An 18786-nucleotide genomic window follows, 5' to 3' on the forward strand; every position below is an offset into this window, starting at 1 on the left:
GGGACAACCTGCAGAATGAAAGAAAATATCTGCAAACTATTCACCTGACAGGAAACGAGTATCCAGAATTTACGAGGAAATCAAACAACCCAACAAAAAAACCCCGTAATAATCCCATTAAAAGGTGTGCAAAGGACACAAGACATTTTTCAAAAGAAGACATATAAATGGCCAACAGGCAAATGAAAAAATGCTCATCATCACTAACCATCAGAGAAATGCAAGTCAAAAACCACAATGACATATCATTTTTTACCAGTCATAATTGCTATTATTAAAAAGACAAAAAATTAGAGATGTTGGTGAGGATATAGAGAAAAGAGAACTGTTATACACAGTTAGTGGGAATGTAAATTAGTATAACATTAGGAAAACAGTACAGCAATTTCGCAAATAACTAAAAATAGAACTACCATTCCATTCAGCAATCCCACTAATAGGTATCTACCCAGAGGAAAACAAAACATTGTACCAAAGACACCTGCACGCCTATGTATATCACAGCATTTTTCATGATAGCAAAGATATGGAATCAACCTAAGTGTCTATCAATGAATGATGTGGTACAGATACACAATGAAATACTAATTGGCCATAAAAAAAAGAATGAAATCACATTCATTGTAGCAACACAGATGGAACAAGAGGCCATTATATTAAAGTGGAAGAAATCAGACACAGAAAGACAAATACCACATATTCTCACTTATAAGTGGCAGCTAGATAACATGTACACAAGGGCATAGAGTGTGGACTGACAGACAATGAAGACTTCAAAGAGTTAGGGGGTGAGTGAGGAGAAATTACTTAATGGGTGCAATGTACATTAATCAGGTGGTGGATACCCTAAAAGCTTGGACTACACACTACCATGAAATCCATGCATGTAACAAAATTACTCTTGTACCCTAAAATTTATACAAATAAAAAATGATAAACAAAATACATATAAATAAATGAGGTTTATAAAGAGCTTACATGTTAGTATGTCCTTATGTATGCATATAATATCTTGGAAGGACATTTTAAAGACTACAGGTAACCTAGTAACACAGGGGAAGGAGACATCTTTTAAAATTTTGGAACCATGTGAATATATTTATGTATCTTAAAAATCACTTTATCTGAAATATGGAGGATGACTTGAGGTACAAAAATATTTAACAGTGAGAATGCTATTCTGATGGTGTACACACAGGATGATGAAAGTTGCCTGAAGAACAAGAATGAGAGCAGACACGGAGAAGCTGACAGGATTTCATAAATGCAACAAAAACCTGGTGAATAAGTAGATATGTGAAGTATGGGAGATGAAGGGATGGAGAAAGACGTGAGTTTCTGGACTAAACAACCATATAGAATACTGGACAACTCCCAGACACACAGACCACCAGAGAAGTCAGGAGGGGCAGTGTTTCGGATGAGCTCAGTTTTAGATATGGTGAATCTGACATACCCTTTAGACAGTGGAGAAGAGGGAAGAGGATTTCAAGGAAAAAGCTGGAATACATGGGATGCAGTACTGGTTAAGAGCATCTAGGAACAAATCCTAAGGAAGGCCAATGTTTAAAGGCTGCATAAGTAAATGAGCAAAGATGACAAAGGAAATGAGTGGCCTCTTAGGAAGAGTTGGAGAGACCAGCTCTTCCAGAAGAAAGAGAAAGTCATTCCAAGTAGAGACTAGACAAGTACGTAGAGGTGAACTTCATGAGAGCAAGAGTTTTATCTGCGCTGCTCACCACTGCTTTGTAACACCCAGCCACTATCAGAATATCAAGTACTGGGAGGAAGGGGAAAAAGAGGGAGGGAGAAAGGCATATATACATTCCCCCCACCAAAAAAAAAGAATTCTTACTTAAAAAGTGAAAAACCACTATAAAGCATCCTTACAAACATTATCTCATGTTCTCATAATGTCCCCTGGAGGCAAGTATGGATCATGATCCTCACTGTACAGGAGAAATGGATTTCAAGTGGCTAGGACTCGTACACAGCCACACTGCTAAATCCACTCTCCAGATTCTTTTTCCTGTCAGCGAACAAACTACAGAATCATAGAGCTAATGTTGGGCCCCGAGGTCATCAAGGCAGAGGCTGTCCACCCTAAAGCAAGTTAAGTATTTAAGGAAGGGTACTGGTATGTTTGCAGGCATTTGTTAGCATGACTCTCTTTCACAGAAAGCTTTAAGGACACACAATGATGTGAAGTTAACTACTAGGTCTATAACTGTATCCCACAGAAATTCGGAGACTCTAATCCTTCCCATCTTTTTTATTCTACGGACACACGTGCACACACACACACACACACACACACACACACACATATACCCCTATACAAAATACCTATTAGATCCTTTTCAAAAATGCATCAAAACAGACTTTCCAAACAACTATAGAATCTTGACTTTTATTTTTAAATTCTTGCCAACGCCCTCCTTGGAAATCTGACACATCCCTCCTTATCCTATTCATGGGGAAAATTCCAATTAGCTACGGATCATCCATTTTCTACTGTTTCTTCTGATAAACCGAGCTAAATAAATCCAATCTCTAGCCTCACAGTGGTTACTTCTCCCAATTTTGGTCATTTTTAAATGATTCTCTATTGGGTACCAAGGGCCAAAATCCACAAGGAGATTTGCCCCAGAACTACTTGGAATGGGGGCTGACTGCTATGGCACTGCTGAAGGACCTTCAGCTGCTTGGGTCATAGCCATGTAAGACTTGGGGGTTTGGTTTGTTATAGAAATACCCAAATATTTTAAGTAGGCCTGAATTTGGTCCAGTCTTCTGTGGCCTGCTTCAAGTGGCAAAGGGGTCATCATTCAGGTACCCTCCAAAAACTTCAGAATATATTCCACTTAATTTTTTTCATGCTAATCGTGAAAAGTGATAGAAGAATACAGAAATCACTCTTGAATTACACAATGTATATTTTTTTCTTAAAATTAAATAGGTTTTAAAAATGCTATTATATATTTTTAAAAATATGATGGATTTTAAAATTGCTTTAATGGACAATTTAATTTACATATATACAGATTTTGGTTCAAGTGGAGAAAAATCTAATAGCAAATGTATAAATAAATGAATTACATTTACTCAAGTTTTTAAGAAAATTTGAATACTTACTCCCTCCAAAACTCACGTGGAAATTTTAACCCAATGCGGCAGTAACGAGAAGTGGGGCCTTTTAAGAGGTAAATGGATCATGAGGGCAGAGCCATTCTTGGATTAATGTATTAATGATTTAATAGGTTATCACGGGGCAGAACTAGTGTCTTTATAAGAGGAAGAGACACCTAAGCTGGCGTGTTAGCCTGCTCAGCTCCAGGTAACACCCTGTGCCCACAGTGTACCCAACAGCAAGATGGCTCCTACAAGATGTAGCCTCTCAACTTTGGACTTCTCGGTCTCAAGAACTCTAAGAAATAAATTCCTTTTCTTTATAAATTACTCAACTTCTGGTATTCTGTTATAAGCAACCAAAAAATGAACTAATACATTGTTTGGAGTTTTTATTTTATTATTTTTGGTAAGCTAGTATTAGAATTAACTTACTTCTTGAGAGTACTGGGCAAGAAGGGAATGTACTGGAGAAAAAAAAAAAAGGCGGGGGGCAAAGTCTACACATTAATTGAGAGGATGGATTAGAATTCAGAACATTTCAGTTCTTGGCACTGTTTGGAAAAACTATGCATTTTCCAGCAAATAACTTAAGCTCTTCAAGCCTCAATTTCCTTAACTCTCAAATTCTATAATGTAAGAATATGAAAATTAACTCAGCAATAAAAATTAGAAATCTGCTCATGTGATATAAAAATCATCCTAATTTACTCATAAGACTGCAAGCAAAGATAACAAGTAGATAAATAAAATATTTACTCATAAGACTGCAAGCAAAGATAACAAGTAGATAAATAAAATATAAATTTGCTCTATATACAACTCAACATTTTAGGAATAAGACATGTACACTATACATTATAGATCAAGAAATTAAATCTCTACAACAATAATTCCCCCAAAAGTGTAAATTCAGGTATTTAACTTTAATGCTAACTATTTATTTATTTATTTATTTATTTATTTATTTATTTATAAGTTCTGGGGTACATGTGCAGAACGGGCAGGTTTGTTACATAAGGTATACATGTACCATGGTAGTTTGCTGCACCCATCAACCTGTCATCCACATTAGGTATTTCTCCTAACACTATCCCTCCCCTAGCCCCCAACCCCTTGACAGGCCCCGGTGTGTGATGTTCCCCTCCCTGTGTCCATGTGTTCTCATCATTCAACTCCCACTTATGAGTGAGAACATGTGGTGTTTGGTTTTCTGTTCCTGTAGTTTTAACTATTTAAATCTTAACATGTCTTGATTATATGCATTACAGTGCTGCCTAAGCCTTATATAAAATGTAAGATTTGCAAAATTTATGTCTACTTGTTAATGGCTGTCTATAATCAAAGACAAACCTCTCAGCATTTAGCTTTGAGAAGGGAATGCAAAAAGAAACATAACTCATATATTTATACACTTCCTATCAGATATTTCCCCCATTGGGCAGAAATCAGAATCTGTATGTAAATTAAATGGTCCATTAAAATGTTTTAAAGCCTATCATGCTTTTTACTCTTATTTATATTTACAGTAATAAATGCTTTGATGGGCATTTTATTACTAAGGCTTAATTCTTCAGGCCTTAAAGGAAGTCAAATTTTTTCCCAATCATCTGTTGGGGGAAAAAAAGGCAGAATAGTTTGGTCTCTCATTCCCAAAGATGGATGTGTGTGTTTGATTTGCCTGCCTACCTTGGTAATGTAATGTCACAGGCAGAAAGCAAAGGAGAATTCTTGGACAGGAAGGACCACTATACTATCTAAGTCTTTGGTGTCCCCTGTCTACTGCTTGATTTGGTTCTGATTTAGCCGTGATTTATCCAAACATCAAACTCCCTTGCCCCAGTAGTTCTCAAAAGTAAAAGCTTTCAAAATGCCAGAGGCATATTGTGAAAAATAGATGCTAAGATACCACTTCAGACCCAATGAATCAGAATCTTTGCTGGGGATAAAATTGTTAGGAGTGGTAGAATTCTTTTTGGAGAATGTTAAACAGGGTGGCACATTCTGAATCTTAATAATTAAAAGTATTCATGATCCCGAGGCATCAAACAAACACCTCTCCAGTGTACCTAATAAAGCATATTTCAGCCATACCAAATGTGGTATCTGTCTCTGTCTCACGACACAGACACAGTCACTTATAAGCATTAGACACCACCAAATCATTGTGCAGATTTTTCTTTTTTTTTTTTTTTTTTTTTTTTTTTTTTTTTTGAGACGGAGTTTCACTCTTGTTACCCAGGCTGGAGTGCAATGGCGCGATCTCGGCTCACCGCAACCTCCGCCTCCTGGGTTCAGGCAATTCTCCTGCCTCAGCCTCCTGAGTAGCTGGGATTACAGGCACGCGCCACCATGCCCAGCTAATTTTTTGCACTTTTAGTAGAGACGGGGTTTCACCATGTTGACCAGGATGGTCTCGATCTCTCGACCTCGTGATCCACCCGCCTCGGCCTCCCAAAGTGCTGGGATTACAGGCTTGAGCCACCGCGCCCGGCGCTATTGTGCAGATTTTAAACTGAGCTATGCATGTTTATAACTGGCTTATGCTGTGTATGGTGTATGGTGCATGGAGCTATTTACAGCTTTGGGTTCTAACTGAAAACTTAATGCTGACTTTAATCTTACTTTGCTGGAAAACAAATTCAAAACAAGAAAGAGTGAAGGTCTTTAGTTTACAAAGTTAACATCTTCATCTTAACTGTGATCTAACTGCCACAGTAACACCATTGTCCAAATAATGCTTTTAGATTTGTATTTACATAGCAGTGTCCCTTTTTGTTAAAATTAATTTGTCAAATTCAGCCTATTCAGGCAGAATGTGGGAAGCAGATGTCTACACTGCAGAGGTGATTAATTCAGTCTCTTTTGGGGACTTAGAGAAGAAGGCCATCTCCTACGGTTTTAGTGTTTGCTGTTAAAGCTAGGAAATACTAAGTCGGTGGCTTACAAAGGCCTTGGTGCACCTGTCTACAAGCAGAAGGCCAAATTGTCACATCAACCATTGGCATTGAGTGGAAAAATGCAAGACCAGGAACTTCAGTGACCCAGACTCAAAAAAATGTCTTTCTTTACAGCAGAGAGAATTAGAAGACCTCTGAAAAATGATGTATACTCAATAAACACACTCTTTAGAAAAGATTGAAGTTTTATCCTTAACTAAAATCTCATTTCAAAAGGGTAACTAATGCCTTTATTTCAATTTACAATTTTGTTGTAGTTGAAACAGCCAGATCCTTGGTCACCTTCCATCCTCTATGGTCACTCCACGTAATTCTACTGCCATAATATAGTGTGGTGTCCTCTCCAAAAGCTGTCAGAGGACAAGCCATTTTCCTCATTGTGGAGGCTAATGACAGAGGAAGGCCTGATATGTACCAGGTTCTGCTCCCTCCAACAAACCACCTTCCTTTTAGTTAAAGGCCAAGGAGGTAAATAAGCAGCATGCCATCAGCATATATCTCAGGGAACTCAAATAGACTTGTCAGGATTTATGGCCCCTCCTCTATTATTTTCCTCTCTTCTGACTTTATTATTCATCTCTTATGACCAGTTAATATACTTCAGGAGTTCAATGGTATATGTATTCATATACATAATCATGTATTTTATATGAAAAAAACACAATAAAACATACATTCTCCAATGCTCATTAAAAAATGAAGAGTATAGGCCGGGCGTGGTGGCTCAAGCCTGTAATCCCAGCACTTTGGGAGGCTGAGGCGGGTGGATCACGAGGTCAAGAGATAGAGACCATCCTGGCCAACATGGTGAAACCCCATCTCTACTAAAAATACAAAAAAATTAGCTGGGCGCGGTGGTGCGCACCTGTAGTCCCAGCTACTCGGGAGGCTGAGGCGGGAGAATTGCTTGAACCTGGGAGGCAGAGGTTGCAGTGAGCCGAGGTCACGCCACTGCACTCCAGCCTGGCGCCTGGTAATGGAGTGAGGCTCTGTCTCAAAAAAAAAAAAAAAAAAAAAAGAATAGTTGGCTTAAGATTATTTTAAAAAAAAAATAGTTGGCTTAAGATTATTTAAAAAGAATAACAATAGTTGGCTTGAGATTATTGAAAAAAAAAAAAAAAGGTTCACAAATACTTTCTTCAAGTATTTACTGCTGCCCTTGAAGACATCTATCAACTGCCAAATCACAATGACAATGGTTACTCCCTGACCATCCTGATCTTATGAAATACGCACTCTTGGCCGGGCGCGGTGGCTCAAGCCTGTAATCCCAGCACTTTGGGAGGCCGAGGCAGGTGGATCACGAAGTCAGGAGATTGAGACCATCCTGGTCAACATAGTGAAACCCCGTCTCTACTAAAAATACAAAAAAATTAGCTGGGCATGGTGGTGCGTGCCTGTAATCCCAGCTACTCAGGAGGCTGAGGCAAGAGAACTGCCTGAACCCAGGAGGCGGAGGTTGCGGTGAGCCGAGATCGCGCGACAAGAGCGAAACTCTGTCTCAAAAAAAAAAAAAAAAAAAAAGAAATACGCACTCTTTATTTTCCACCTTTTACAACCAAGAAAACTGAGGCCTGAAGAGGCTCACTTACCCCTGGTAAGAAAGCTGGAAAGCAAAGGGCCAGTATTCTAACTTAGGCTGTCCAACTACAAAGCTGGAACTCTTGAACACTCTGAAGAATATCAGTGGGAGGTATGAGAAACCTAATTGAGGGGGAGATGGGAATAAATTAGCTCTTTTAGCCAACCTGGAGAGATTTGAAGGCCACTTAAATGAGAGAGGGATGGCTGAGGAAACTGATCACAGCTGCCAGCAATCTTTTTTAAATTAATGAGGGCTGGGATGGTGTCAGAGATGACCAAAGAGTGTGAGGGAAGGCAAGATTTGGAGGTGAAGAGAGGATGGAGGCCAAAAGCAACCTGACTGTTTTTGCCTTCTCTAAAAAATTCCTCATGGGCTAGAGATTTGTAATTCCTCCTAAGTAAGAGACATAAGTTCACAGACTACTTCTTCGGCACTAAAGTAAAATGCAAAGACTTTTCCTATTAAGAAAAAAAGGGATCACCTGTACATAATCATAGATCCTATCCATGTTTTTTAAAAACACTTTTTTTTTTTTTTTTTTTTTTGAGATGGCGTCTCTATTGTCCAGGCTGGAGGGCAGTGGTGCCATCTCGGCTCACTGCAACCTCTGCTTCCTTAAGTTCAAGTGATTTTCCTGCCTCAGCCTCTCAAGTAGTTGGAATTGCAGGCATGCTCAGCTAATTTCTCTATTTTTACTGGAGACAGGGTTTCACTATATTGGCCAGGCTGGTCTTCAACTCCTGACCTCCAGTGATCCACCCACTTTTGCCTCCCAAAGTGCCGGGATTACAGAAATGAGCCCAGCCTAAAAGCATTCTTACAGAAACATCAAGTTTTAGTTATAACTTAAGGATAAACTGGTAATTTTTGAAGGGAAGTTTAGCAATACTTAGAAAATTCAAAATGCACATACCATTTATTCTGGCATTTCTACTACTAAGAATCTCTTATATCTATGCAACACACACACACACACACTCACTCACACATAAAGATGGTCACAGTAACAGTGTATATACAGGGAAAAATGGAAACAACCTCCTCAAAGTCATTCAGTGGGTTAAAAGCTAAATATATCCATACTATGAAATACTGTACTACAATTAAAAGAGAACTACATCATAATAGTAATAACATAAGGTATTCATAAGAGAAAAAAACTGAAGACTATTTTCTAAATTGTTTATTTTAAAACTTCACATATAAGTACGCACATGTCTGCACATGTTGTTCATGAGAAAAATGTCTCAGAATATGAACCATGTTCTCCACAGTGGCTGCCTTATGAGAATAGGGTGCTTTTGGAGGTTAAGGGAGCTGTTGGGAATGTGGAAAAAATGAGGACTTGCCTTTTTATACACTTCAATACTACTACATGAATTCTTATTTTTAAATTTTTCTTTAAGTTTCACTATAGAGCACTTTGAGCTAGTATAGTGAAAGCAACTTTAACTCTCTCCTATATAGTATATATTTGCTAATCATATAGACCAGGCGTCCCCAAACTTTTTACACAGGGGGCCAGTTCACTGTCCCTCAGACCGTTGGAGGGCCGCACATACTGTGCTCCTCTCATTGACCACCAATGAAAGAGGTGCCCCTTCCTGAAGTGTGGCCGGGGGCCGGATAAACGGCCTCAGGGGGCCGCATGCGGCCTACGGGCCGTAGTTTGGGGACGCCTGATACAGACCATCAGAAGACTATACCTTTGTTTTACCAACTGTCAACACCGGAATGTTCTATTATACAATAGAAAGGGTATGATAGTAATAATCTAATTACCTCCCTAGGATACCTGCAAAAACTGTTTGCTAAGACAAGTCCAATTATAATAAACACCACTATCCATGGGGAAATAAAAGGGAGGGAGGGAAATGTGACATGAGACCTCCATTGGATGACTCCAGCTGTCACTCACTGGTAGATTCGGAGCACAAAAGTGTACATATTCTTAAAAAATAAATACCCAACGTTCCTACTAAGAACAAAACAGAATGAAAAAGGACAGTCATACTTTTTACTTAACAAATATGAGTGCTTATTACATCTTAAGTACTGTGCTTAGAGAAGCTATTAAGATACAGAGCCCAGTTTCAGCCTCATAAAGCTCACAATCAAATGAAAATGAAGAGCTACACAATGAAGATGCGACTACTAAATAGACTTGTTTGCTTATTTACTATTACCTGGAAGAGTCTGAATAGACTGATACACAAGGTAGCCAGGATCCCAAGGCATTCAGAGGCAAGGTTAAGCAGGACAGGCAAACATGAATGGCATTCTTGGTCTTGGTTGTGTAAGAACCATGCTCAAATAAATTGAAATGGAAGAACACCACATGAATGCACGCCTAGGTGAAGCTACAGAAGGTATGCTTTTGTAGTACGGAGCCTAGGTTCCTCCTATGCCTCTGCAGATAAACCACCAGCAAAGACACAGAGCTGGAAGAGATCTTAGATGTCCTATGGAAACACTCATCCGATATGTGAATAAACGCCTTCTACATTTGCGAAGCTGAGATGCCATCTCTAAGCACATGACAGAGAAGTGAGGGACAAGTGTAGGCTACTTTCAGGATTAGTCCAGGCTCTGGGAGTGAAATGGTCATTGAAATGATCCTTTCCTCTTTTCCTCTATTCTAGGTTGGGGTCAAGGCCACAGTTTCCCCTCAGACTGTTCCTCTTTGTGGTAGTTTGGCCAGTACAGGCTAGCCAATAGAAAGATTAGTGAAAGAAAAGCCCTAACAGGGAAAATAAAAGAGGAGGAAGTATGTGCCAGAAAGTCAGGAGAAAGTAATCTGACCTCCATCTATAGTATTATCCATCCCTTTACTGACTTCTCTCTTCTTAACTATGAGTACTTGTGGATACTCCAACATGAGGTAAACTAAGTTATCTTTTTAATTATTATACATCGCATCATTAAAATTATCTCAACACTGTTAGAGATGATTACAAGCATTTTAAATATGAGAAAAAAATAGGCCCCATCCAAGGTCACACAGGTAATAGGTAATGGAGACAACAGTGGATTCTAGGCCTCTAGACTTCAAGTTCAGTGTTCTGTGCCTATACCACAGTTTGCCAAACTATAATACATCTCCCTTTAATAGGAAGAATAAAGGACAGAAGAGACCATAATGATTAACTAAAAGAGTGGGGTTAGTACTTGGAAATCAGTAAATCTCAAGAAAAGTACTTAGCAAAGACATCAATTTCTTTTTTAAGAATATGGAAGCTAGAAAGTTTTATCAGAACATAAAACCAAGAGCAAACAATTTTGCTTCAAAAACACAGAACTACAACTGGCAATCTCCTTGGTGGGCCATTAACATTAACTATCTTGCAGTCTCTTTTAGCATATAGTGGTTGATTTTATAATCTAATTAAAACTGTGTGGGAAATTTTATGAAAACATATTGAAATGTAAAAAGGACTCAACTATTATGATCACAAATTATATTCCATCAACCTTCACTGAATCTGACCTTGGACAAGTCACTAAACTCATTCTCTTTGGTTTCTTCATCTACAAACTATTGAAATTATGAGTTGTAAGGAAACTGTGAAGAACAATGTGTACCTGAAAAACTTTAATTCCCCAGAATAAAATCTTTAAAAAAATTAATAAAATATTTTAAAATAAGAAAAGCAACTACTAAGATTTTAAGAAGTTCATAAGGGAAAGGGAAAAAACTTACTGTTATCAACATATTTTGCATTTACTCATAAATTATAATATGCCTTTCTTCCAAAAAAGACTGTATTAGTGAAACCTTGTCTTTATTATGCCAACTAATCAAGTCTAAATCGTATCTTAACCCTTTTATCTAGGTTAGGTAAAAGTGATGTTTTTCCTCAGAGAAAAAATAAATCCTACCAATATTCATGTTCAAGATATTTGTCTCAAAGAAAGAGTATACCCACAAAACCATACAAGAAAGTACTGCTTTAGAAACAGATTTTTTTAAAGAGAGAGTGCTTACATACAGATCTTTATAGGCAGGTGAGATAATGTTGCCAAACAACTGCAAAACATTTTTAATCCCACCCCCTATCAGGTCATTAACAATTAAAATAAGACCCTCCAGGGAGCAGATTTCCCATTTCATTACTTAAGGTCACCACAGCCTGCTTCCTACCTCTCTTTTTTTCTACCACTTCTCAAACTAGAATGGAAGGCAGCTCATGTAATTGGTCCATTTCCAGGCTGGGAGCAAATTTGATGATAAATTAAGTGAAGAGAAAGCTTGGTGGGATAAACTGCTCAAGTTTGCTGCTCTGGAGAAGCTGCTCTCATACACAAGTTATTAGGAAATCAAATTGAGTCTAAAGGTAACCTGCTATCTATCCTTGATAGTCTTTCCTATTTTAGAAACTATTAAAGATATATGTCATATGAACACATTCTCTCATCCAACTTTAGTGTACAATGTTTCATTAGTTCCATTCTTTCCATATAGATTAAAAACTCCTTCTGGTAAGAAACTTTAAGGGCTACTATCCTTCAAACAAGCAAGACAAATGCAGATCAAGCAACTAATTATTGATGCAGGTCTTTTGTTTTACTAAAACTCAGAGAACAAAGTGACCTTAGCAGAGTACAAAAGGACAAAAGGAAGGAAAAAAGAGAATACATAAAAGTTAGAAGAAATGGTATATTATGTTCTCTGCTTCCACTAAACAATTTAATAAGAAGCCACAAACAGGCTCCTGAGAAATCTCTGGGATGACTGGTAGCTGGCCTGAATCTTCACAAGGCAGCAAGATTTGAGGCAGGTGATACGACAGAGCAGAAGCCTACTTGAAAAAGTCCTTGAATACATGTGCTTTTGGAGGGCTGAAGGTCCTTCTGTGGCAGCCTTGCTCACACTTCTGTTATTTAATATTGGTAGACTCAACCAAGTCAAACGCTTTACACACCTTATGAAAGCTACTTTAGTAAAGCGGAGCCTGATATGGGGAGTACTAGAAGAAATATAACTATGTGGATTTCCTCTGACACAGAAACCACATTAAAAGTACCTCACAGCACCAGGAGACTTGTAAAAGAATGTTCACAGCAGCTCCTTTCAAAACTAAGCCTATCAAAAGTGAAAATGGACAAATAAATATATTCTCATATTCAGAAAACTCTAGAGCTGTGCTGTCCAGTATGGCAGCCACTAGCCACATGTCGCTAACTCAGCACTTGCAGTGTGGCTACCAGTGTTTTGAGATATGTTGTGAGGTGAAACAGAAACCAGATTTCAGACTTAACATGAAAAAAAGTAAAAGAGCAGTATTTTTCTTGAATATTTATGAATATTATGATACGTGTTGGATTGATATTTTTGATAAATTGAGCTAAAGAAAACATACTACTAAAATTAATTTTACTTGTTTCTTTTTACTTCTTAAAATGTGGCTATTAAAATATTAAAACTATGTATGTGGTTAATATTCTATTGAAAGGCTCATGTTTTATTTCTAATAGACAGTGCTTCTCCAGATGAATAAATTACAGGTTATGTGAAGCAGTATGGGTAAATCTTAACATGATTCTGAGTGAAAGAAGTCAGATAAAATAATCATATTGTATTATTCCACTTAGACAAAGTTTAAAAACAGATAAAACTAAACAAATATTTAATGATGTCAAAAACAACAAAACACAAACCGCTAAGGAACTGATTACTATAAAACTAGGCAGCAGTTACCAAGGGGGAGAGAAAGGGATTTGAGACTGAAAGGGGTGCTTGGAGCCCTCTTAAGTGCTAAGAGCCATCTATTTCTCTCCCTGGGTGGTGGTTCACTTTGTTAATCTGCACATTCATATTATATGTACTTTTTTATATTTTTATATCTCATAATTTTTAAAGTTTACAAAAAAGGACCTCAAACCGCTTTTTTGAAACATTTTTATTTGTTATATTCATTAGAAAACCTAAAGAACAAGGTTGAGAGACTAGTCCTAGATCTCAAATCAATATAACTAAAGAAATGTAACAACATAAGTTCCCGAGCTGTTTAATCGAAACTGGATTACCTTTTTCAACATATTTTTTTAAGTATTTTAAAAGTTATGTCCAAATGTTTTAAAAGCACAAGCAACTATGTTTTGACAACAATATTTATCTTATATTAATGTACTCTATGAAATAAGTGGTAGGTATAGTTCTGAAAAGCTGTGTCTTGTGAGTTGACATATTTACACTGCATAAAATAAACACATGATAAATGTGTTTAAAATAAATGAGAAAACATGTTCAATGTATAAAAGATTTAAAAGAAAGCTTTCTGTATTTTCTTATACAAAATATTCATATTCTAAATTTTCTCTAAACAAGCTGTAATGTTTTTCTAAACAAATAATTTATTTTCCTAATATGAGGTACCCTGTCGGAAACTTTCCTGCACTGGAAAATAAATTTTAAAAGAAAATTGAAAAAATTCAAAATATGCACAAGTCAATGTATTGACAAGGGTGAATTAAAAAGTGTTTTGCATAACTAATATCTAGTACTTGATGAAATGTTACTAAATAGTGAAAAAAAGTATAAGAACTAAGCTTTAACATGTATGATTTTTCTGAGCACAAAAGGCTTGGCACCTAATATGAAACACTTCAAAAGAAATGTTTTAGAATACAAATGTAAAAATCTCTTTTGACTAACTAAAGGCAATGCTGATGACCTATTTCACATTTAATTCATTTATATGCAGAAGAATTTAATTTGTAAATGAAAAAGGATCCAGAGAGAAAATTTTAAAAGTCAATGTTTATACTCACCATGAACTTGGTTAATTTCTGAATTTTGGGAAAGAATTTCATCTGCTAATTTTTGAGCAGTTGGCAAAACTTCTGTGTGGTGCACTGTGATCAAATACTGTACAAACTTTTGCAGTTGGTCTCTATTCATTTGAAAGAGAGTCTCTGAAATGGGAAGATGCAGTTTGACCTGATCTGGCTTGCGGATGCGGTATAAAGACAGTGCCACAACATGGGCACAATAAAATATGTCCTTGTTTCCACAGCTGCAGGTCACTGAGGTAATCTTGCAACGATCAAAGCTGATGGCCACGTTGCAAACAGTTTCTGGCTCCGATTGTATTGCAGGTTCTGTCACTGTGCCGCTCAAGTGGAAACCTTGAGGGTGAAAGAAAGAAAAGGAGGGTTTAGCTTCTGCATTCAGATGCTATGAAATGCTCTAATTCTTGGAAATGTATAGGACTTGACAGCAGCAAGAAAAAAATATGACAGCCTTTATATTCAAGTAAAAACATTCAGGCCACCAACAACTACCACCACTCCCTTACAGGTTAAAAAAAAAAAGGTATTCAACGGATACGCTAAAGTATTTTACACAGCCATATGAAAACATATATTGCCGTACATCACCATCATACCCATAGGAAGTGGGTAGATCACAGCACTAAGAGGCCATCATTACTCTACTCTGAATCGGTGGTATATATGATAATAATCCCCTAGATCAGTGGCTTTCTTTTTTCTTTTCCTTTTTTAGTAGAGTCAGCCAGTTCAGCTTTCTTTTCAAAAACAAACTCCCTCTACCTTTATTCCAGGCAGCCACTAGCTGGCTCTAACCAATATTGCAACTCTGAGGAGGTCCCTTTCATAAACTTTGACCAGAGAAATGTTTAAATTTAATAATCCTTTCTGCAACATGCATAACATATACCCCAATATAGCAATGTCTATGAGCAGCAACTGCTGATAGAATTGCAGGGCCCACCAAATCTCATATACACCACCACCTAAGTAACTCATAATGATGATTCTCTTTCATGTCACATACAGAGGAAAGCTATACAGATGTATGGCCGCCGCCGCCACCACACACACACACACACACACACACACACACACACAGAGTACAAAATTTACCAAGGGGTAAAAAGCCTTAAGAGGCCTTATAGCTTAAAGTCAGACCCACACAGAAATCCTCTATGACAGTGGTCCCCAAACTTTTTGGTACCGGGAACCAGTTTTGTGGAAGACAATTAGATAATTTTTCCATGGATGGGGGCAGGGGTCAGGGATGGTTTCAGGGCAAAAACTGTTCTACTGTTCCACCTCAGATCATCAGGCATTAGATTTTCATAAGGAAAGATGGTTTGCATGTATAATTTACAATAGGGTTTGCGCTCCTATGAGAATCTAATGCCACCAGTACTTGTCCACGGCCCAGGGTTGGGGGACCCCTGCTGTATAAACTCCATGACCAACAGCAGTTTTGCTGCCTATAATAGTCCACACATAAGGCACTCACCCTGCCCCCAGTGGCCATATCCCCCTTGGAAAGCACTAGCTGCAGCTTACAGCCAACTGCAAACTGCCTTCCACCACCACTGCCCAACAGGCAGTCCTGACAAACTTGGCCAGAGGACAACTCCCCCACGCTCTTTTCCCTACACTGCACAGGAAGGCTGTCCTAAATTGGGATGGGTGGTAAGGGGGAGCATCCACTGAGTGGATGCTGAGAACACCTAAGCAGGAGAGTTAGATGAAATGCTATTTCTAAAAAATCTTTCAGAGTAATGTAATTTCACCTTGATCATCCTTAGTCAGCAACATTTAGTAAAAGGAAAAAGGTGTCATAATCTTTATAAAATGAATCAATGAAAAAAGAGCATTCCCTAAAAACAAGTCACTCTTATTACTTTACAATAAGAAATTTTGAGAACTGTCATATGATGACCTTTGGTTTTCTTTCACAAATATTATCACTGTTTCAGAATGGATATTCCAGTCTCCTTTATCTCTTTTAATCAACAACTTTTTCTGAAAAACCAAAATTAAAGAAAGGGTACATAGCAAATATTGTAAAATTTTTTAACATCTATTTTCCCATGAAGAAAAGTCACATGAAAAAGTAAACACCCCAGCAAATCTCAAAAATGAAGAATAAGGACAGTCTTGCTGTAATATATGCCAGATGCAGTATAAACATACAATAATTAAAAATTCATGGAACAGGCAAGATTAAGACAAAAAAAAATTACCAAGGGATCATAAGAGTCTGGAAGGTTCCCAAGCATATTCTGTACATTTAGTTCAAAGCAAACTCTGTTTTCCACCTGTCATATATGTACTTGCACAGGGAAACCAGTTATCATAATAGGAAAATAGTTATCCTAAACTGATCATTTATAAAATCAGTCTCTTCCCACTTAACACTATCACATCTCTCTTCACCCACCAAATCAATCTCTTTGTCTCTCTGCAAAAGCGACGTTGGAGATAAGTTTTTCCCCACCCCTGCACCTTGAAGATGGAGAACTATTCTCATCACAGGCAAAGCCAAGACAATTAAGGATCCAAAAGAATTAACCTAGTTAGTACGTAAAGAGTCTACAAGGAGATAACATAATAGATGCTTCAAAAGACTGATTTAACTGTCAAAGAGGCCTTATTAAAATTTGTGAAGCCCTCAAATAGTTTCTGCAAAAATGACCTGCTTTATCCACATGAGTTATACAGTACAAGTCAGAAAAGAAGTATATTGAAATCTGACATCATACAATTATACAGAAGGTATCCCACATATTATACACGCTTGTTACTTAAAAATTTACCAGCCTTGCAGGTTTTTAAAATCAAACTATAAAATATTGTGATATCCAAAACAATTTAAATAAATCCAAGAGAAATGTGAAGGCACAAATAAACAAATAGATGTCTTACAGCTCTGATATCATCAAAGATTAAGGTGTTTCATTAATATCCATTTTCGAAGTGATTCTCGATTATCTTTCAAGTGTGCAAACTCCTTTAAATATTTCAAGCATTTCTGACAAAAATATTTCTAAATGTAATAACTTCTACTTTGCCTTCCTAATCAGGTGACCATTTAGGGTATTACTGAATGGGAAGAACGCTAACAGGTAACTACAGATAGCAGTATTTTTAAAGTAGGTTCTTTTTGTAACTTTTCTTGACTATCAGCTATCAGGATGACTCTTCTCTTATACTGCTAACTTTATTGAAACTTGTTTGCCCTCAGGTCAGTGGCACCTCTAATTTGACTAGCTTTGTGGCAGTTATTTAATACTCTCAGGACTATTTGTTGTTGTTGTTGTTGTTGTTGTTGTTTTGGGGGGGAGGCCCCTTACCTTTAGGTGAGCATGCTAGAGGAGAGAGGTTTTATCTCAAATACAGAAAAATTACATACACACACGTAAAGCGCAGCTGGTATATTACTCTATACAACTACACAATACTCAGTCAATATGCAGGAATTCCACCAAGCCTATTTCAGGATTGTATAGTGGTGTGTTTTAGCCTCTCCAATTTGAGAAACTCTCTGAAATTCTACCAACTCATTCTCTGTGCATCCTAAATCATACCAGAGACCCCACAGGACGAACAAGGATACTGTTCCTCCCTCAGTAATCCCAAAAAGGCTGTAGGGCATCCCCCAGCTGGTCTTACCTCTTAGGTTTTGTTTCAAGACAAAACAATGTTCCTAAGAATTGATTTTGTCTTTCTGGAGTTCTGACATACCATGATGATCAGCTGTTTTCAGACTGCAAATGCAGAATCTTTCTCTGGAATAGTTAGCTGTTCTATACAACAGAATTGAGCATACCAAAAGGGACAATCCTGCACTCTATGGAGAAACATGGATAATTAACCGTAGAACTAAAACTGAAACTATATAAATCTTTTCTTAAAATATTTATTTGACTTTATAAAACAATCTGTGAAAGACAGTTAATTCCACAAAAGCTTCACAGGGCTGTCAAACTGTTTTATCATCATGCTGTCACGGAGTCCAATAAAATGTTAGAATCCACATTCTTAATCTGCAGGAACTGAAGAAAAACAAAGCACAAACCAAGGCACAGTGTTGTATAGTCCTTGGGAATAGACTTTGGTTTAGATCAGATTCTGCCACTTAAATGCTATGAATCTTGGACATATTAAATATTTAACCTCTCTGAATCTCGCTTTACTTTTGTGCAAAATGTGGCTAGAAATACCTCCTAGGGTTGTTTGGGAATTAAAATGAAATAACATATGTAAAGCACCTGGCACATAGTAAAATTGCTCATTAAATTTTATTTCCCTTTCCTTCCCTTCCCAGCTGGAGAAACAGGGGAGGGGTGC

The 18786-nt window shown here is 37.4% G+C and overlaps 1 protein-coding gene across 2 annotated transcripts in view; it reads right to left on the reverse strand.

The window, feature by feature from the left end:
* ZSWIM6 (zinc finger SWIM-type containing 6) overlaps nucleotides 1–18786 on the reverse strand; it is a 221771-nt gene that overhangs the window by 58631 nt on the left and 144354 nt on the right. For both annotated transcript variants that reach the window (XM_039469957.2, XM_074385655.1), the window contains exon 2: nucleotides 14446–14802. In XM_039469957.2, coding sequence (XP_039325891.1) covers nucleotides 14446–14802 — 357 coding nt within the window. The remainder of the gene's footprint in view (nucleotides 1–14445; nucleotides 14803–18786) is intronic.

The sequence above is a fragment of the Saimiri boliviensis genome, chromosome 1, assembly GCF_048565385.1.
Source record: "Saimiri boliviensis isolate mSaiBol1 chromosome 1, mSaiBol1.pri, whole genome shotgun sequence".
Lineage (NCBI taxonomy): Eukaryota > Metazoa > Chordata > Mammalia > Primates > Cebidae > Saimiri > Saimiri boliviensis.